The following is a 22,260-nucleotide window of genomic DNA, read 5'->3' as shown; positions in this document are numbered from 1 at the left end:
TACCTGATCATATATCAATGTACATTACAATGAAGTATACTGCATTATAAAAAATTTTTTCCTGAGTAATCTCCTAAATATCACTAATGTGAAATTTACATGAAAATACCTTATAGATAGATAGATAGATAGATAGATAGATAGATAGATAGATAGATAGATAGATAGATAGATAGATAGATAGATACTTTATTAATCCCAATGGGAAATTAACATAATATGTACCACTCCAAACCGATTTTTTACATTCTTATTTTGCTTTTCATGTTGAGCCTGAATTTATGTATTGACCTTATTACCTACAGCACATACTCGCTTTTTAAAATACTGTCTTAACACATTAATAATTACCGTTTCTTTAAGATATAAATGCATATTATTCCCAAGAGCTCCATTTTACAGTGTCCACTTATTTTGTCACTGCATCCGTTGCATGAAAAGGTTTACAATCATTGTGTTTTTTTATTATATCCTGTTAGAATTTATTCAAACTGTCTTTTTAAGACGTCTTTCATTCTTTGTGATTTCAGCACCTCAGGGCTTTCTGAAGATTATGTCGGGTATCGGCTTGGCTTGCTTGGTGACTGCCAGCAGGGGGCAACCTTCAATTCACAGTCGCCTTTAGCGTGCTAATCGCTGGCCGAGAAGGCACGTCCGGCTGTCACGTGACAAGGGCTTCGTCATTTGCGGAAGTGTTCCGATCTGCTTTATGACAGGTTACATGCTGTCCAAGTTTGGGACTGTGACTATTTTTTTTTTATTTTGTTGTGTTTCAATGGTAAAGCAATGATAACAGAGCGACAAGACAGCTCGCTTGCAGCCCTGGGCGTAGGCGTTGCTGTGGTTTCCAGTTTAATCAATGGGTCAACTTTTGTGCTCCAGAAGAAAGGGATTCAGCGCGCACAACAAAAAGGTACCGGCGCGTCTCTTTCACAAAAACCCACTGCCATCGGCTTTTTGTTCTGGACTTTTTTCCCGTGTTTGCTTCTCAGTACTTGGTACGGAGTGGTGACATCCCAGTAGCGAAGAACCGATCGCAACTACACAGTGTCTGAATTTGTCATCGCACCGAAGTCGTAACTCGGTGCCAGTGTAGGCAAGCAACGCAGACAACCGCATATGCAGTGTGAAACACTTGATTCAAAGCAGTGCCGTGCCGCGCCGCCGGTATTCGCAATGGACAGCAGTGCTCTTCATGAAGGATGAAATCTGCATCTCACAGTTGGCACAAGGTGGCGGCATTACCGAAAAAATGTGTATACACCGGCGATGTTATACTTTTTTTTAAGTCAACTGCCCCTAAACGTTGCACCACCTGGTTAGAATCCCCCCCATAATAAAATGCTTCGAAGTAGAGCATGATCCTAGATATCGGTTTCTGCTAACAGAAGTCCCACATAATTATTTTGGATCATCTAAGAGACCTAAAGCCAAGTAAATGCATTTCTGCACTAGACTATTCACACGTGATCAAATGTTGTGCCATACCTCGAGGCCAGGGGTACTCAACCTGTTTTTTGTTTGGCATTACATACTACTTCAGGTCAAACATAGAGCAAAATAACTTGTAGTCAATGTGAAGACTACACAATTCTGCTTTTAGGTTCTCCCTGTTCCTGTATTTATTTTTAAAAAACTATAAAGGTTCTTGAACATTGGTATCTCTTTAGGAAACAAAAGCTTCCCGCAACTGTTTATATTACTAGTAAACACTAAAATGAAAAGTTAGATACATTTATTATTAATAATTGTTAACATTCATCCTTGTTCCTCATATAATCTTCTGCATTAGGCTGGCCAGTTTCTACAACTGTTATATAAATGGTGGTACACTAAAAACTTGTACAAAAACAAAAATATTGCAATTGTGGAAGATTGGACCTGATAGAGATACACACACACACACACACACACACACTGTATAAACTTCTCTTTGTGAAGTGGAAAGGATGAGAAAGGGAGCACTCACCTGTTAATTCCCTCAGTTTTGACACATGGTTTCTGGATAATTATGATTTTAGCATGGATCGACTCAAAGAGATTGTGAGGGGCTTCGAATTGGTGCAGACAGTGAACATGGAAGAGGAGAATGAGGTGGGGTGTGTGGTACGGGAGTGTAGTCTCGCAGCAGGAACATCGTGAGACAAAGCAGGGTGGTGGAATTGAAGCAAAGCTGAACATAGAGACATGGGTTCAGGCACTGTGTTTTCAAATTCCATTTTTTTCCTTTTTTATAACAATGCTATATCACTGAAGCAACAACTGAAAAACATTTTGAGCTATACTTTTTTTAAAAAACTACTTGAGATAATTTAAAGATGTACTCTTAACATTTGCCTTTGCTTTTTTAAGAATATTAACCTTGGCAGGGCTGCCTCAGTCCCCCAAGCACAGGATGGCTGCCCCCAGTTTGAAAATTACCTGCATAGGCATTTATCACTATGTTAAATCTTGTGTCTTTATTTATCAAGCATCAAAATTACTCCTAGGAATTGCACTTAATGTCTAGCTAGGGTAAGAATTTGTCCTACCAAGTTGTAGTGTCCTACACCTTCTAACAGAGAGGAGTTGGAGGTCACATTTGAGAATCATATTACACTGTCACGATTTTATGGCACCCCAAGCTGCAAAATGGCACTCACAATGACCTTTTGTAGTTTTCTGACACTAAGATTAAGGCTTCACCACAAATATGATAATAATAATATTCAAAGTAGTAGGAGAAGAAGTAGGAAAACATAATAAGGTAGGATGTTGCATTAAGCTGCAGGTAATTTTTGCCACTTCATAGTAACATCAAGAATAATACTGTAATGTGCACCAGTATGGAAAGATCAAGACAGACACACCAAATGAGAGTAAAGCCTATTATAGGCACGTTTATTTAACAATGAATGATTTGCAGACATACTTTAAAAAGAGACACCTTTCCACAGTTTGGATCACAGGGAACATCTCGTAAGATAACAGTTCCTGAAACGGATATTCTTGCACTGTTATTAAAGTTGCATGCCCCTCTCAGGGATCCCCCTTAACTTGTCCAAGGCTCTATTTATCCAATGCCCCAGGAGTCTCCATCTTTCCTCTTGAACTGTGCTGGGCCTGTCAAGTATAACACTGATATTTTGGGGTTCTCTGAGTGTAGAGTTCAGCTTTCCTGTCTGACATTTCACTGTCAATCACCCTATCCAGCCCTATCTTCGGAGTAACATGCTGGCTACTACTGTACAATACAGTTTTCATCCATGACTACCTGTGTCAATACTGTGATATTGCTTGCAATTCACTTAAGTGTTTCCATCCACACTTGGGTAAGTAATCTTTATGTGTCAATCATACCAGCATCTCCAGGAAAACCAGCAGCTTGCTTTAACATTACCACACATAGAATAGTGGAAATATGTATAAATCTTTGTATTACTTAATTTATTGCAAGGACATTCAAAGTTTGGTGCAAAATTTGAAGAATATGACATATCCAAATCATTACTATTGCTAAGGTGCAATTTTCTTGTGGCAAAAAAATGTAACCTTACCAACACTTTTCATTTTTGCTGACAGCACATGGTTTCTTTGTATGGTTGGAGTGATCACATGATGTACAAGACTTGTTATGAATGTTATTCATCTCTATCAAATCAATATCTTTTCATGAGTTCATTGTTATCCAGCGTTTCCAAAACATTTAGCCTTTACAGGAGTGTATGTGCCAATATCTGCTTCAACACTGTGTTATGGGATCTCCTAGCAAGTTAGGACAGCTCACAAGCTTTCCTAAATCCTAGTAAAGTTAATAATAGTTTTCTAAATTAGAGAATGTGATAAAATGCTTTTACTTGTACTCCTAAGGGTAGGACCAAATTTTCATCACTCTTAAGAGTTTTAAGTTAGTTAGGACTGTTTTCTTACTCTAAGTCCCTTGATAAGTATGAGCTCTGGTTCAGAAAGTTGGTTTTTTTCCCTCACATCAATACTCTTTTAATAGGACTACCATTACGTTCTAGTGTAAATGTTAGTAAAAAGAGTATTTAAGAAGACACACTTCTTTACCCACACTCATTTGTGCAGTCAAGTTGCGTCATACGTTTGCTTGTACACACAGGGTTTTGGTTTTGGAAGAAAACCCCTTACAGAACCAGAGGGAATCTGTAATCAGTACATTATATAGATGATGTCTGTGCTAGGATTTGTATCCATGACTGTGAGGCTGTGCCACTTTTTGTAAAATTTTGCTTTTATTTATCTTAAAATAATAAGTCTTTCCTTGGTAATGATAGCACAGGTGGAAATGATACAGCAGAAGCCACTGTTCTTTAACAGTCACTTGTTATTTGTCAACTCTTTTTGGATGTTGGTAAGGGAACAAAGAGCAAATTTACCAGTTTTTTACTTCCTTCCCAATCCTAAATTAGAATTAGCAGGTTCAAAGATGGATGTGAATGCAGATAAGCTTAATTAAAATGAAGGACATTCACAATGAGTTGATGCTGCAAACTGCTGGACCATAACATCAGGAGCTCAATTTCTAACCTGAACACTGTCTCAAATGGAGCTTGCAAATTCTTTCTCTGCCCATGTGAGTTTACTGTCATGTTCAGGATATGTGTATATTAAGTTAATAGGCATCTCCAAATTGGCGTACTGTCAGGTTTTTTTTTTTTATTCAGTATGACAAAACACAGCTTAGTCAAGCAAATGAATATAACAATATAGCATAGCAAGTACAACAGTACTCTTTGAAAGCAATCAAACTTCAAATTCCCTAACAGTGGCTCTGTTTTTTTTGCAATATGCTTAGCTTCCTGAAAACTCCTTTACAGGAAAAATGGGATTCAGAAAATTGATAGGTATTCCCAATATTAACAAGGTACAAAGATCATCTTATGTCATTCTCAAATCCACTTAATCCAGTTCAGGGTCACAGGTAGGGGTGGCAGTGTCTAACCTGGTAGCAATAAGGCACAAACTAAAAAGCAGACCTTTAATAGGGTATGAAATTACAGTCACATATTAACCTATCCTGTACTTCATGCCAAGGAAGGTGCTACTACAGACAGTGGGAGAACATTCAAATGCCAAATGGATGACGACTGGTCAGGGATTTCCGATCCAATTTACCTTGAAGCACAAGTGTCACACTCCTGATTAAAAAGAAAAAAACACAATTACACCTTTTTTTAAGTCCATTTTGAATATTCATATCTTTATATTTTGCTTTATGTCTGTATTTATTTGTTATTTTTAAAAAGTACTTTACAAACCCTGAATCTCTGCAATCATTTTTCAACACAATAATTCAAAAAGCAATCGGGCAATCCAAGCGTATCTTGGATAATTTTACTCTTTAAAAATTGTGAGTTGTTTTTGCTGACTTTGGTTTGTAATATTTTAGTGATAAAATGAAAGATTTATAATGAGAATGCCATCTTCTGTATGCATCAGAGTTATATATGACATCCATCCTTTTTCCATTTCCATTTGTTCAATTTAATGTCACAGAGAGCCAATGCCTATCCCAGAAGCATTGAACAGTGTGCCAGTTTATCTCATTCTAGATTTACATATGAGCCATTTTAGAGTCAACAGTTAACTTAATCCTGCCTTATTAATCTAGTGCTCTGGTTGTGAATCCCATATTTGGTCGTTCTCAGGTAGGGTTTCCTCTCATATCACAGATTGTTGCAAGTTATAATGATTGGAAATTATAAATTGGCAATTTTTGTGTGTATGAATGTGTCTTGAGGTGGATTACTGCTTTGTACAGGGCTACTTCCTGGCTTACACCCAGTGCCACCGGGAAAAGGTGTTGCACCCTGCACTCCAAATTGGACTTAGTGTGTTTGAGAATTTTATTTTGAGAACTTTATTTAATTAGAAGGTATATTCCAGTTTTCTGTCTGCAATTTTATGTCATAGTTTTGTGAGTAGTTAGGAGGCATTAACATACTGTAATGTATTTTTTTTCCTCTGTTTTCATTCACTTGCTCATGAAGACGGAGCACTTAATTACTTCTGTCATAAAGCAATCAACAATGAGGTTTAAATAACAAAGTAGCTAGATAGGGAGGAACTAAATTGGGCCCTTCTATAATTGTGTGCTAATCATACATTTCTGATTTAAAAATATTTATAAAATAGTTTCATGTTTGAGTAATATGAACTCGCACAAGGTTTTGTTTATTTTCTTAGAAAAGTAAAATACAAAATGATAAAATATACTACATCATAATGCAAATAGTGGCAAGCCATCCAATTAAATGACACTCTCCGTAAAAATCAAGAATTGAACTAAGGAGGGAAACCAGAAACCACACAGTATCCCCAGGGCCAGGGTTGAGTATCATTGCACTAGAACAATATCAATTGAACAAGCAGGCTGAAAATGGACTCTAATTGATCTCATAAATAAAGCTGTAAATAATGTAGATTTTTGTTCTGTTTATTGAAAAAAATACATGGCCAGTAATGCAGGTTTTCATTCTGTTTATTGAAAAAACAAATATGTGGTAGCTTACAGGAAGCTCAGTGGTGTAGTGTTTTGAACTGTATCCTTGCAGATTCAGAGATCTAGGTTTGATGACCAGCCTGCCCACTGCCATATGGAATCTGCATGTGCTGCTTTTGTTTATTTACTAACACTCTGCTTTCCCTCTACATGTCAAATAAATGTATATTAGATTAGACAACTATAAATGCTGTATGAGTGGGTATTACCTGTGATGGAGTGTCACCACATCCATGGCTGGCTCATGTTTGTATCCAGTTCTGCTTTGCCTTTGAAGACAGAGAAGCAGGTCTAGACTCCGATAACATCTTTTATTCTAGCCTAGGGTCAGGGTTTAGCCAGAGACTAATGGTGGAATGCACAAAAAAAAGAGCTCCAAATGAATGAAACATTTTGCCCATATCAGAGGCTAAATGTAAATAATTAAATAGTAAATGTGTGATTAAGCAGAAAATTCATCTACAGGCCAGATTTATTATTAGAATGTATCAGAAAGTCTTAAACCTGAGATCAGTAATGGCTTATGCATTATTAAAATAGCCCATGTAATTTGTTCAAAATATAGCCATCGTGTTTACTGTTTATAATGAACCATATTCTCTCATTTGATTACAGGAGTTTCATATTTAGTGGAACATTTTTGGTGGACTGGCACTATTGCTAGTAAGTATAAGTTATCCTAACATTACATACAGTAAGCCATTATATTTAATTGGGATTTATGTACAAGGTTTTGGTCTATTTTTGCTTTTGTACTTTTTTCTTGTTTTCTTTTATCTTCATCTGACTTTAAAACAAGATCATTGAGGTGTGTCTCTGTTTCCTTGCCTTCTTTTTCCAGCCATCTCTTTACTAGACCCCATCTGCCATATCTTTACACCTGGTTTTTGGCTTCCCGTTCCTTTTCTTTTCTGGCATCACTTCTTCTAATGATCAGTCACCCCACAACTTTCCTACTTCATCAACAACTCCAATCATGTCAAATGGAATGGGCAGTGACAAGTCCACCTCTGACCATAATTATGGGAGGTCCATAACTGAAGACCAAGTAATGAGACGACCAAGGAAGCTATACACAGGAAAAGCCACAGTGTTGACCCTCTATTATAAGCTTTCTTAAGGTGTATAAAAGCAGTTCCTAAATCTTTCCTTCCTTCTCTGTAGTTCTCCATTAGGGTATGCAAGGCAGTGGTTACATCCATGATTGTTCCTTATTCCTAAATGAAACCAAACTGATTTTTCCAGCATCCCACTTTCTTTTAAATATAACTCTCTTAAGACAGTTGAACCTTATTACACTCTTGTTTACTGTTTTAAAACATCTTCTACTCTTTAAAAGCCAATCAAGTCAATAAAGTACTGACAGATGCCATTGTCCCCACATCACTAAGCTTTTTGTTGTCCTTAAATGGCTGAGTCTCTCAGTCATCACTGCTGCTTTTTTATTCAGAACCTTGCTGTCCCATTAACAATCAAGATGCATTTTGCCCCCTGTGAGGTTACCCCAGGCCTCACCATGTCTTTCGATACAGGACTAGGCAATCTTGCTATATGCTGGGTTGTCTGCCCACTAGTGACCATTTGAGATCAATTGCATGTTTCTACTTAGACAGCCACTGTTCCTCAGTTGTACCAGTGTTTCTGCGACTATTATTTTTACCCCATTCAAGCATCAAGCACACATACAGGGCATACTGCCCACTAGCAACCCCTTTCTGACTACATTGAGCAAGACCACCATCTTGGTGGTGCACTTGCACCTAGACTTCTATAGACAGCCAGAAAACCCATTGCAAATCTTACAGGGTTTGTGAGTGTGTAACTATAAGTATGAAAAAGCTCAGATAATGCTACCCAAAATCAGCTGTGATATCCAAAATATTACTTAACTTCCCATATTAAAAACTTGACGACATCATATTAAATCTGTGCACGCTATATAGTAAATTTGCTGTGTGTAAGTCCATTATCCAACCCGCTATATCCTAACTACAGGGTCATGGGAGCCAATCCCAGCCAACACAGGACGCAAGGCAGGAAATAAACCCCGGGCAGGGTGCCAGCCCACCACTGGGCACGCATACACACATGCCAAGGACAATTTAGAATCGCCAATGCACCTAACCTGCACGTGTTTGGACTGTGGGAGGAAACTGGAGTACCCGGAGGAAACCCATGCAGACACGGGGAGAACATGCAAACTCCACGCAGGGAGAACCCAGGAAGCGAACCCGGGTCTCCTAACTGTGAAGCAGCAGCACCACCGTGTTGCCCCTGTGTGTAAGTGGTTACTTAAATTCATGACTTATCAACTCCTCACTTAAAAACAAAAAAAATCTTAAAGTACTTGTACAAAGATGTGATCTGTTTACTGTTGGTGCTGTGCTGGTTCTGACATGATATAATAAGTCACCCTTTAGAACAGCATCTGTGTAGAAATATATTGGCTAACTTTTCCTTTTTTAACTGAAAGAAAACCAGTATTAGTTTAACTATTTCTACTGTATGTGTGTATTTATCACTAAGATTAGTCATTTTAGTTTGGTTTTTAAAACTATAATGTGCACAATTGCCTGCTTTCCTGTATGCTTGGTTTTTATAGAAAATATTTAGATGTTGTCTACATGGGTTTTCCTCTGAATTGTTTATTCTAAAATAGTAGTTGCTGTGGATATAGCCATGGATAGGCACCAGTCCATCACAGGGCTCATCCATGAGCACAATAACACTCACATTCATGCGAGTTTGATAGCTACGAATATAACTGAAAAAATGTTATTAATACTAATGCAGTTACAACTTATAGTCTTGTGAGCTGCATTGTACTTATGAAAACACCTAACACTTTCTCGGGCTGCAAGACCCATGCTTTAATTTTTCTGCCACCCAATTCACACCTCATGCATGTTGCAACCCTATACATGAGTAATTCAGTATGGCCAGTGTAGGAATTTTGATGATTGATAATCAATAAGACAACCACCCAGGAGGATGCCATAATAATGTGGGATTTGAAAAATAAATTTTTAACTTCGGCAATGCAGTTAATTAATCCAATAATTTGACATGGTGCCTACTTTATTTACCTTATCTTTCTGTGTTGTAGGAGGCAGGTCTCTGGCCTTTAGACTTATATCAAGGTTACTGAGACACACTCGTTTTAAGAAGCAGAATAATACAATTTGTTGATACACACAATGATTATAGAAATATGATAATATATGAGAGAGAGAGAGACATATAAGTTTGGATGCAGACAGACTAGACAGACAAGCATATAATATATAGGCTGGCTGTTTACTGGTATTTAGAGTTGCACTTTATCTTGCACAGATAAATATTTTTACAATACCAAGTGTTTATGGATGATGTCCAATGTTTTGTGGAGTATGCAATATTGTTGATCCAGATTCAATTTGAAGACTCTTCTTGCATTGGAGTGCACTCTTTCTCTTTCCTGTATGATTCTTGTCAGTGCTGTGCTACTGCTTCCTCTGCTTGCCTTCTGCTGTATTTCACCACTTAGTGGGGAAAAGGCATTACTCATTCTAGCCCAAGAGTTTAGATACTGAATCCCTTTTGAAAGAGTGGTTTCTCGGTCTTGTCAGACTGCTGGCACACAGCTTTGGCTTTATAGACTGGGTCTCAGCATCTGGTCCACACAGATAAGAGTTTGTTGATTTCAGCTCTCCAAGCTAGAGGCTCATAGCTTTTCGGTTCAGAGATCAGGATTCAGATGTTTTCAGACATTTTAGAGAGGTGGGGAATGGTACCCAGAGAATCCCCAAGGAGTTCAGTGATTGTCCAACAAATGTACCAAGAAGAGAATTCTTCAGGATGGTGCAGATAATTTTAAAGGAAGGTTTAGCCTTCTCCATATTGGATTAAAGTCACTTACAGATACAAAACCTATGCCTTTTAATAGGTGGATTCTTCTGTCTATCTTAGTTGTTATCCCTTGAATTATAAGTTTTTGTCCTTGCTTGAGTCCATTTCATGCCTTCTGGCTCAAGAGGTTTGCAGAGGTGCTTTGGGAGTGATGTCAGTGCAAATCTTGATATACACCTTTCTTATCAGATGACGTCCAGGCAGATGCTGTTACAAGCTGGAGTTGAGTCACTTAGTTTGGAGTGCATGTGGGGGTTTTGTGCAGCTGGATGCCTGCATCCCTATTAAATCTGCTTTCTTATCAGTCATGTTGTACCACAAAAGTCTAGCAGAATAGGCAGTGCCCACTTTGTCCCACACCAATATTTATGCTAAGTGCTAGAAAAGGCTATAATACAGTAAAGAGACATCCTGCCTCTTATTGAAAAGTAAGTGCAAATTGAAAAGTATAGACACACTTTTTCTTACTTGATTGTATATGTCTCTGTCGGTATACTTTAAGAGTAACATATTAGTCTTTATTAATGCAGAATTAAACCTACTTTTGTTTTTCTGTTAAAAGTGGCTTTAGGTCAGATTGGGAACTTTTTGGCATATAACATGGCTCCAGCTGCATTGGTTACGCCATTAGGAGCTCTGGGTGTTCCATTTGGGTAAGTCATATTCTTTAATAAATGAGAACAAAATGATTTTTTTTTAAATTTTATTGAATAAATATATAACATCATTATAACTAAGGTTTGCAGCACTTGTTTGTTAATAGCTCTTTTGAAATGCAGATGTCATTTGTGACATTTTCAGCATTACTGCAAATATCTTTTACCAGTTATAACTCTAAAAAAGCATTAGTAAAACAATTTATCATTGTAAAATTCAAAGTTGTAAGAAACAAACAGTATAGTATAGATATTTTATTGTTCAGTCAATAAGATTTTTGTAGCCCCATTCTAAATCTACTTTATTTTACTTTTCATCACACGTGAAATTTTAGGTCTAAATGATGTAAGGTTTTACATATCATTCAGTCATGTAACATAAGAATAGCAAATATTTTTTTTTTATTTTATTAAAATCAAATAACATTCCATACACATAACTCAAGTTTTACAAAAAAAAAAGTTCAAAACAAATCAACCCCCACCCCTGAGAAAGAGAGCTAGGCCAGCAGTGTAAAATATTAAGCTAGTAAAAATAAGTGAATAGATAAATTAATAAATGAATAAAGATGAATGGAGTAAAAGAGGGGAGAGAACCTGCTTTCTCTATTTAAATACTTATTCTAAAATGTTATTGATTAGATCCTGCCAGGTTTTGAAAAAGTTTTGTACAGATCCTCTAAGTGTGAATTTGATTTTTTCCAGTTTCAAATAGTATATAACAGTATATATACTAATAATATCAATCATTTAACCTTGCATTACAAACAACATACAATGAGATTGGTGTGCCTTAAGAATGACCTTGACATAAATAGCCATCACCATACTGTCTAGTTTGATTTGTTAAAAGTAAGAAAGTGTGTAATCTGTGATGCTGAATCTACAGCTTTTCTTCTTCTTCTTTTGGCTGCTCCCATTAGTGGTCGCCACAGCGGATCATCTTCTTCCATATCTTTCTGTCCTTTGCACCTTGTTCTGTTACACCCATCACCTGCATGTCCTCTCTCACCACATCCATAAACCTTCTCTTAGGCCTTCCTCTTTTTCTCTTCCCTGGCAGCTCTATCCTTACCATCCTTCTCCCAATATACTCAGCATCTCTCTTCTGCACATGTCCAAACCAACGCAATCTCGCCTCTCTGACTTTGTCTCCCAACCGTCCAACATGACCCGACCCTCTAATGTACTCATTTCTAATCCTATCCATCCTCGTCACACCCAGTGAAAATTTTAGCATCTTTAACTCTGCTACCTCCAGCTCTGTTTCCTGCTTTCTGGTCAGTGCCACCGTCTCCAACCCATATAACATAGCTGGTCTCACTACTGTACTATAGACCTTCCCTTTCACTCTTGCTGATATCCGTCTATCACAAATCACTCCTGACACTCTTCTCCACACATTTCACCCTGCCTGCACTCTCTTTTTCACCTCTCTTCCACAATCCCCATTACTCTGTACTGTTGATCCCAAATATTTAAACTCATCCACCTTCGCCAACTCTACTCTTTGTATCCTCACCATTCCACTGACCTCCCTCTCATTTACACACATGTATTCTGTCTTGTTCCTACTGACCTTCATTCCTTTCCTCTCTAGAGCATATCTCCACCTCTCCAGGGTCTCCTCAACCTGCTCCCTACTATCGCTACAGATCACAATGTCATCAGCAAACATCATAGTCCACGGGGATTCCAGTCTAATCTCATCTGTCAACCTGTCCATCACCATTGCAAATAATAAAGGGCTCTGAGTCGATCCCTGATGTAATCCCACCTCCACCTTAAATGCATCCATCACTCCTCCTGCAGTCACACTTCCCTCGTACATATCCTGTACAACTCTTACATATTTCTCTGCCACTGAATCCACAGCTGTAGCAGGCATATCCAATGTGTTTTTCATTCCTATGGGTCTGTGCAGGATCTTTACCACTGTGGTGCAGTGGTTAACACTGTTCACTTATGAATTCAGCATTCTGGGTCTGAATCATCAACCAGGTCTTTGTTTTTATAGAATCTACACATTCTCTCTGTATCAAAGTGGGCTTACTTCTAGGTACACAGGTTTTCCTCCCACAAGTTTGTTTTTCAATTTTAATTTTATCTTTCACATTTAAGTAAAATTAGGTTAGATTAGATAAGCTTTATTAATTCCAAAGAAAAAATTAGAAAATGTAACTGAAAAGGAGGTAAAATTTCCATAGTTGTATGAAATGATGCTTGATATTAAAAAAGTAATTTTATATGAATTCATTTTAACAATGCAAACTGAAGTTATTCCTTAACACCATGTCCCTAGTCAAAAATATTTAACACAATTTTGACTTTAAAATGTCACTTTGAGTTAGGTATTTTTTTTCACCCCCCCCCCCCCCCCCCCCCCCCCCCCCCCCAAATACTGTTACTATGTGTCTTGTAGCTACAAGTTCTGTGACTCAGTGTAGTTATACTTTTTTCCAAATCTGTTTTTTTGTGGTTTTTAGTCTTTTAATCTCCTAAAATAAATACCCTGTCCAAAAGCATTATGCAATACTTAAATACATTGTTGTAAGAATCAGACCTTTTATTCGCTGTTCTTTTAAACCACTGAAAGCTCTTTAAGATAAGAAATTTATCACTGTCAAATTTAATTCCTTCATGTATTTAGCAAATAGTGTATATTAATAGTTACCAATTCTTTCCAAACTGGCTTTTTGTATATCCACTGATTCACAGATAAATATTTTTCTGCATTTGCGTAACTTTATTTAAAATTTGTATTTGAGTGTTACTTTACCATTTTTTTGTAGTAGCTAAAACAGTCATTAAACATGCCTTGACACATTTAAGGCAATGAATAAGCATGTAATTTTTTTATCCCCGTGATAGTTTTATTGGTTATTATACTTCTCAACTCAGACATAAAAAATCATGTGTCATGTACACAGATTTCCTTCATAAAGCTGTGATTTTAACTAGTAAAAAGTTGATACTGTATTATGTGAAATGAAATGAAAAAAAAATATCACATGTCTTTGAAAAAAATAAAATTCTCCTTTCCTAATTGTGTTGCACATTGCATAATAAATATGTGAAAAAGTAGATCATTACCTAGGAAGAGCAAAGCCCCCTATCATTTTATTATGCCAAAAGCTGTCCCACGTTTTGTTCAGACTGAATAATTAATTCTTGAATTATCCTTTTTATGGATTCTTATCCCCTGAAATTGGTCAAATCATGTTCAAGGATGCTTAAAATATGTAAATCCAGTAAAAATTCAAAGTCCACATTTTCACCCAATTACAATTCCTTCCCTAAATATAAGCAAACAAGCAACTTTTTTTTCCTTAAGTTGTAAAGTTGTGATTAGAAGTGTTTTAAATGTATTTCTGTTTACTCACAATTAATGAGTAACTTTCACTGAATTTGGGTACTGTACATCCTAAGCATGAATAGTAGGGGTGAAAATAAAAAAAATATTTTTTGAACCTGCACTATTATGAAAGTAAATTATTCATATTTTGTTAATTACCTCGGCATTATCAGTTTATCACAAAGATACCCCAGGAGATTCCAGGAGTGTCTCTGCCTTTAAAGGGTTTGAAGAAGAAAGTTTGGCATTCTAATAAACTCCTTTGTTGAAGTTGATCCTTTCTGTAATAATTAGCGTACACAGAACAAAAATCAGGATGCTAGATCTTTTAAGATGTAAACATCTGTATTAGTTGACTGTGACTAAGAAAGACGTTCATTGAATTTCCTGAGTGCCAATACTGATCTGCAAGCCTGTCTGATTCTCAAGAGATAACAATGCAATGGGCAGTACCGGAAAAAAAAAGCTTTTTAAAGATCTTATGCTCTATTAGCACTTTTTTTTTTACATGTACATTGTCTCACATGCTGCTTTTTGAAATGCAGATTAGCAAATTTCCAATGTTTTTAAACGGTATGCTGGATTGTTATTTTTAATTTAAAATTGTGAAACTTTTCATCTACAAAGAGTGACTGAGCAGGAAAACAAAGACACTTGAACATACAGTCATATTAGTAGATCTAACATAAGGAAAATGTGTAATAAATAGTAGGTTGGTATAAGGTAGACTCTTATTAAAACTGGTGTCAAATTGTCAGTTGTATTCAACAAACAGCAACTGAACAGTCTAAATTTACATATTCCATTCAGTTTTGGCAAAATACTGTACAAATGAAACATTTTTTCAGCTGATAGTGGGTCTTTGTGTCACAAACTCATGAAAACGCATTTTGTATCTTATTCTTGTTGTGTAACATCTTGTTGTAACCAAGGCTGGAGAGGAAACAGGGGAAGGAAAAGGGAAAGTTACTGCTCCATATGTCTTAATTTGGGCACAATAACAAAGTAAAATATCAGGGAACTAGAGCACTAGTAAATACACATAATGTGATCAAAAACCTATTAGAATTCAAAGCACATAATTAACTCCGCTTACGAATAAAGTGGCAAGTTGCTTATTACTTTGAAGACAAAAGGAAATATTTGACACCTTTTGAAAAATACTACATTCATTAAATATTTATATAACATTTATATTGTTAATGATTATTTACTCTTGTGAGGAAGGTATGTGCTTGGTTATCTTTGCTAACATACTGCTTGTCTTCAGTGTTTCATTTGTTTAAATGAATGGGCAGGTGCACATTATTTACTTTTAGACTGAAACAATGTTCTTGATCAGTTGAATTAAATTTCAAAAGAGTTTAACTTCAGAATGTTTTAGTGAACATGTCACTTTTGTTCTACTCTTCATGTTAAGTGCAAGATGCATGTATGGCGCTGCATTAAGTACTTATTTTACACACACAGTGTAATGTATAGACATGGAGTTCCGTAAAAGCATACTGTATCACAGCACACAAAGCCCTAACACACAAACACTGAAATTCAGTCAGTTATGCACAGATCCCGTGAGTATGAGGAGCACAATGAAAAGCAATGATGGTAATAACAGAAAAGACACTAAATTGAAGCTGCAGATACTGGTATAGCAGTACTACTAGTAATGAAGCCCTACATAGTCTCAATCCAAAATGTTGGTGGAAGGTGCTGCATATATTGTTGTAATAACTGTTTTTCAAAATAATTTTTTGAACAAACATGGAGTCAAAGGTTGGAGTGGTGTGACCTTGCACAAGCAGCTTTTTAAAGCTAATATCTTGCCAGCTCTGCAAGTAATACTCTATGTTGCCTAAACAATTTTGAATTTGTTCAGTAGGCACTCATTTACTTTACCAAAGAAATCCCCAAAACTACACACCCCCTCTTCAGTACTGGCAAGTACTTTGCTGTACATGGATGTTCAGATTAATAATGAAAATATACAGTACATAAAATATAAAATAAATATACATAAATGTCAGCAGTATATATTTTGAGTATTATTAGCATATAAATATTAACTTTTTACATTAACTATAAGTTAATTATCTTCAGTGCTCACCTGAAATTCCACTCCTGTCCATTGGTATCCTGCTCTATTTTATGTTTGTCTTTTCCAGGCTCATGTGGCAAACATATTACCATCTCCATACAGCAGGAATGGGTAGCACAACCAGGAGCCAAATTGATGCCATCATACTCTTACCCTACAAAGAATATACATAACAAAAATAATGCATACAGAAAAATTGTTTCCAAACTGAAATAATTTTCAGATTTTGTGTATTATCTCCCAGAAATTTAGAACCTTAACTACACTTTTGTCATGTCTTTAGATATTAATATTTGTTTTATACTTCTGGGTAGTTTTAATGTATCCAAAAATTACAAACATATGTAGTTTCATACTTTTGAATTTTTGTAATACATGATAAATGATTTATAGTATTTTCCAACACTTAACACAGAAGCAGAAGTTGAATAATTTTGAAAAAATATGCAGTATTGTAAAAGGCTTATAACTTATGATAAGCATTTGCCGTAGTTTTTATTGTGCATGTTCTCTTATGTATCTAGGATTATTTTTCTATTTTGGTGATGTTGCCACTTCTTGTTTGATGTTATTTTTAATTGTTTTACCTCGTTTGTTTTAGATCACTGCTAGCAGTTTATATGATACAAGAAAAAGTTGGAATTCTTGGAAAACTTGGCTGTTTGCTGACTTGTGTGGGTTCTATTATTCTGATTATTCATGCACCTAAATCCAACAGTGTTACCTCGAGATTGGAGCTTGAAGAAAAATTGAGCAATCCAGGTAAATTATAACAAATGATTAAAATTAAAAAAGTTGTCATAAGCTTAAAGGGGACAAATGTAATTTTCAATATTATTTTATAAACTTAGCAAAGAATTTTTATATCATGATTTTTTATGAAAACTAGGTTATACTGTATTTATAGATGTTCAGCAAAAAGAAGGGTATTGTGAAGGAAGTGTTTTTACTAGTCTGAGGAAACTGTTTTTTTATTCCATTGTATAGAACAAATACAGCTGTTGATTGTGAGTGTTTGGAACTGGACAGCTCCAAAAATTACATAAACAGAATCAAAACATTACATGAAAAGATCCTGACATTGTGATGTTATTTATGCACCTACAGTATATTAACCAGTGATGAAGGTGAACAGTATGGAAGCTAATGCCAGAATGAGTTATACTAGCCTGTAATACCGTGAGCTTTATTGTATTTTGACATAAAAAGTGTGTGTAAGCAAAACCATAATTTAAGGTGATGCTTAGCTGTGGAAATATATATATAAGTAAAATTCTATGGTAATATCTATAAAATAGAGGCATTATTTGTTGAGAAAACTTCATTATAAGCTTTTTAATATTACCTAGCAGATCCACTGTAGTTGTCTATGGGTATCCTTGAGGGTGAGTAACAATGTTACAGTATATCCAGGCATGGTACCCATGCTGCCCTTCTTTGCATTAGCATATTAGAGGCTTCAACATGGAGAGTGATATTTTAAAAATCCTATACTGTAAACATACTGGCATTAGTAGGTGCTATGCTGTACAGTAATGTCATGAGCCATTTATTTATTTAGTGAAGAGAGTTTACAGAACCTGACCTCTACAAATGACAAGTTAATAGTGTAACAATTCTTCTTTCTCAAACTGAGTATGTAAAGATGATCAGTCTGATCTGGTAAGATATCAGTTCACTTGGCCTGGTACTAAAGTGCATTGCACACTTCCTTATTGCACCAGACACCCCTGCAGTATTGTAGAACTTTCATAAAGATCTACAGGCATTCCCATAATAATTAAAACTATAATTGATTTGTTTATAGGCTGGTGCATTGAATAATTTTAATGTTTATAGGCTGGTGCATTGAATAATTTTAATGAAATATGTTCATAGTCATGATGGTAGTTAGCACAGTTGTCTATTCTGTCTGTATATTTCTTTGTATATTTGTATAGTTCTGTCCTCCTGGCCATCAGACCTTACTTTATTCTTTGTTACTTACTATGGCCTAATCTTATTTTTATATTTTTCTTTCTTCATCTTGTAAAGCACTTTGAGCTACATAATTTGTATGGGAATGTGCTATAAATGTTGTTGTTGTTATTCTGTTAGATAAAAATAGCTGTGATTTTCATAAGTATCTTTGTCACCATGGTTAATAATATTATCTTGTTATTATTTGTTTCAGTTTTCCTGTGCTACCTCTTTATTGTCTTGTTGCTCCTATGTGTGCTGATATTCTGGATAGCCCCAGCTCATGGATCAAAGAATATAATGGTCTATATCAGTATCTGTTCTTTGCTGGGTAGTTTTACTGTACCCTGCAGCAAAGGCCTGGGACTCACTGCTCAGGACTCCTTTAACAATGACACATCTGATGAAAAAGCTCTCTTTTTATTTTTTTTATTTTTATGCACATTATTGCTAAGCATCCTCATTCAGTTTATTTACATTAACAAAGCACTAGAAGTGTTTGATTCCAGTATATTTAGTGCCATTTATTATGTGACATTTACCTCAATATCCATCTTGGCATCTTCTATACTTTTCAGGGAGTGGAAAACTGTTGGAGCTATAGATTTCATAGGCATTTTATGTGGCTTCACCACAGTATCTGTGGGGCTTTTTCTTTTAAAGGTGTTCAAAGATTTACATCTGAGCTGGAAGGATGCACAGAAGGTTTCTGCTAAGATCGATTGAAATACTAATGGGAATAAAAAGTATCGTTTGATAAATTACAAAAAGTACTAAGTTATCATTTTTTATTGTTTTGTTATTGAATTATATGATGCTCCATTCTAACACTTAACTTTGTGACTTGGACCATCTACAACAAAGGAGAATCACTGTAAATTTACTAACTCTCACACTGTGGATGCTTGAATGATGCACAACTGTCAAACCACTTCTTGAAGGAAGTGTACAGTACTACATATAGTTGTATGAACAAACATTTTGAGCAGTCTTCTTTTTTGCAGAGGAAATAACACAGACTACAGCAAATTTGTTAAGTGATACTGTGCTTTCTGGTTTTATTTGGTATTTGAGGTAGTCAAAATATATCTGAAATTGATTCCAGCTCCTGGAGGTACAGTCCTCAAGAATATGATATTTCCACCACTTGATGTTTTTCGTCTTCCCACAAAGATAATAATGTGCCATTTTGTATGTGTCTTATTGATTATAATTATTCCTACTTGAATGGGAAAAGAGTCATTTAATTTTTTTTAATTGGGTAGCTAGTTTTGCTGCCTCACAGCTCCAAGAAGGCGGTGCTTGAATCCCAAATCCCCACTTTCTGTTATTTCTATACTTGCATAGGGTCAACCCCCATATCCAAAAGACATGCAGGTTAGGCTGATTTGAAACTCTGAACTGGTCTGGTATGAGTGAGTTTGGGTGTTTCTTTGGTTGGTTCCACCCTTATGTAGTGGCTGGGATAGACTGTAGCTCATACAAACTATGATTGGACAAAGGGGGTTCAGAGAATGGTTGGATGAATGGGTGCTATATTATTTTGGGATCCCCATCCACATGCATCAAACCATAAGTACTATATTCTTTTTCTTTTGTAAATTTTAATGTGATGTAATGTAAACAGTCTACAATTCAAAACAAAAGTAACTTTGAACAGGTGGCACACAACCACTCCATCCCAAGTTGAAGTCAGAGCATTTTAGAAGTGGAATTATTGAAACCAAATTATCTCCATCTCCTTAATCAGTATAGTCAGGTGGCATATAGTGGGATTGAATCGTGAAGAAAAATTAAACTACGTGCCAACTCATCTCAACTATCCTAAAGTTGACAGTAGGCATTGTAGGATGATAAAACTATGGGTTCCTTTAAGATACTTTTTAAAGGTTGTGGAGTAGAATTTTGAAGACAAAACTGCATAATGTCATGGAGCACAGAGTTACACCCATAGGATGCCAGTTGAAGGCTTTCTCTGATATGTGAAATCAAGCAAGTCACCTAAGCTGTGTGTGCTCCTAATGTATAAAATGTTTGTAAAAAATGTGACCAAGTAAGTCATCTTGGATAAAGTTATTAGTTAAATATATAATAGTAATAAAAAAAACATCTTGTTTTGTATTTTCCTTTTTGAATGCTTATCTAAGAATCTGTTATGTCATTGTACTTGGAAAACTGTGTAATGATGAATTAATCTCTAAGTTTTTTCTTTCTTATTGTAACATTATACTAGTCAACAATTTTATTTGTATTTTAATAACCATAAATCATTCATTCATAATAATAACTTCTTTTTATATGTGTGTGCTTATAAGTACAGTAAATACATTTAAATGTATCTAAACTAAACAGAGTGAGCTTTTTCTCCAATATGTTTACAGTTATTAATGGATTGACTATCTCTTTATTGATAACTAACTGGTGTTGCTTGAGCGTGCATAAAAATGTAATATTTCCTTTACTCATGGTGAAAATAAATACATATTTAATAAATAGATGAATGTTGTGATTAAGGACCTGTTTATTAATCAGGTTAAGAATTAAACTACAATATTGTGCAGCATGGATGGTGTAATGGTTAGTGCTACTACTCCACAGCTTCAGTGTCCTGGGTATTGTTTGAGCGGAGTTTGCACATTTTCTCAGTGCCCGTGAGAGTTTTTCTCTCACAGGTTTCCTTCATTTATGCCAAAGATGTGCAGGATAGGTTACCTGGAGACTTAAAATTGTCCCCATAAGTTGAATGTGACAGTTGGCCCTGTGGAGATGTGTATACCTGTTTGTGAGTGGGCATAGTTCAGAGCTGTTTCTTACATTGCTCCCTGTGCTACTGGGATAGGCACTTGTGCCCTGGTGCCTCTGAATTGGATTGAGCAAGTTGGATTGAGAATAGAAAATGGTATGGTATGTGTGTAAGAAAATTTAAATACAGACACCCCCCACTGGAATGCCCCGATTTAAGAAATAAAACACAGGCAGGAGAAAGCTTCAATCATTATTCTTTATCTAAATCTTGCAAAAGGCAACAAGTGCGTATCTTATTAGCAACATTACAAAGAAAAAAGTGTCCTCTGTGCTATATTTATACAATTCATTGATTAGGTCACTACTCAAAGAAAGGAATTCATTACGTAATCAGAAAACGTTTAACATGATTGGTTACATCCAGTTGCTAACAGGACATGACAAACGTTGATACCTTAAATGACTATAATTTGACACCGTTAACTAGGTTGATTGATAGTCCTGTTAGCTTGAGGTGTATGTGACTTTTTAAATGTATTATTTTTATTCTTATTTTAGGAGACATGTGATTTTCTGCAGGGTTATCCTGTTTTCCAAAGAAAGGACAATGGCCTAATTTTTTTTATGGTCCAGCTGGGTACAAAAACAGGAAACTTAGTACTAAGCAAAATAAAGAAACATGATTATACCATAAAATATAACATTTTCTCTTAAGGTGTTATATAAAATATATAAAAATGTATTTTATCATAGTTAATAATAAAATAACAGCATCAGCTTTCAAACATAAGCTCAGAAGGATATAAGACTCGAGACACATACAGTACTAGGTGCACATTGAACCAGGATTCAAATTCAACTCTTATATATGGTATGAACAACTGATCTTGCACAAATAAATGAAGAAATAAACAAATATATAATTATTAGGATAAACCTATTCATTATTTTTTTCATTAATTATTGAAAAAAATACCTGGCATTGCTAAGATATATTTAAAACCTTAGGACTCCTATTTCTTTTAATCATGCAGATATACTGTTCATCTTTTAATAT

General features: G+C 35.6%; 1 protein-coding gene across 1 annotated transcript; it reads left to right on the top strand.

The window, feature by feature from the left end:
• The first annotated feature begins 541 nt into the window (after nucleotides 1–541).
• nipa1 (NIPA magnesium transporter 1) lies at nucleotides 542–20,919 on the top strand. The gene is made up of 5 exons (XM_028800031.2): nucleotides 542–913; nucleotides 7,121–7,168; nucleotides 10,956–11,046; nucleotides 17,101–17,261; nucleotides 18,673–20,919. The coding sequence occupies exons 1-5, from the start codon at nucleotides 787–789 to the stop codon at nucleotides 19,182–19,184; spliced, it is 939 nt and encodes a 312-aa protein (XP_028655864.1). The 5' UTR covers nucleotides 542–786; the 3' UTR covers nucleotides 19,185–20,919.
• Nucleotides 20,920–22,260: the final 1,341 nt, after the last annotated feature.

This window comes from Erpetoichthys calabaricus, chromosome 4 (genome assembly GCF_900747795.2).
Source record: "Erpetoichthys calabaricus chromosome 4, fErpCal1.3, whole genome shotgun sequence".
Taxonomy (NCBI): Eukaryota; Metazoa; Chordata; class Cladistia; order Polypteriformes; family Polypteridae; genus Erpetoichthys; species Erpetoichthys calabaricus.
Note: the sequence above shows the minus strand (reverse complement) of the source record. Positions and strands in the feature narration are given on the sequence as shown.

What these genes read in the sequence shown, in the direction of transcription:
- nipa1 (XM_028800031.2), top strand. Translation starts at nt 787, where the DNA reads ATGATAACAGAGCGACAAGACAGCTCGCTTGCAGCCCTGGGCGTAGGC. An exon ending in GTGGACTGGCACTATTGCTA is followed by an intron (nt 7,169 to 10,955) that starts GTAAGTATAAGT and finishes TTCTGTTAAAAG; the next exon opens with TGGCTTTAGGTCAGATTGGG. An exon ending in AGAAAAATTGAGCAATCCAG is followed by an intron (nt 17,262 to 18,672) that starts GTAAATTATAAC and finishes TATTTGTTTCAG; the next exon opens with TTTTCCTGTGCTACCTCTTT.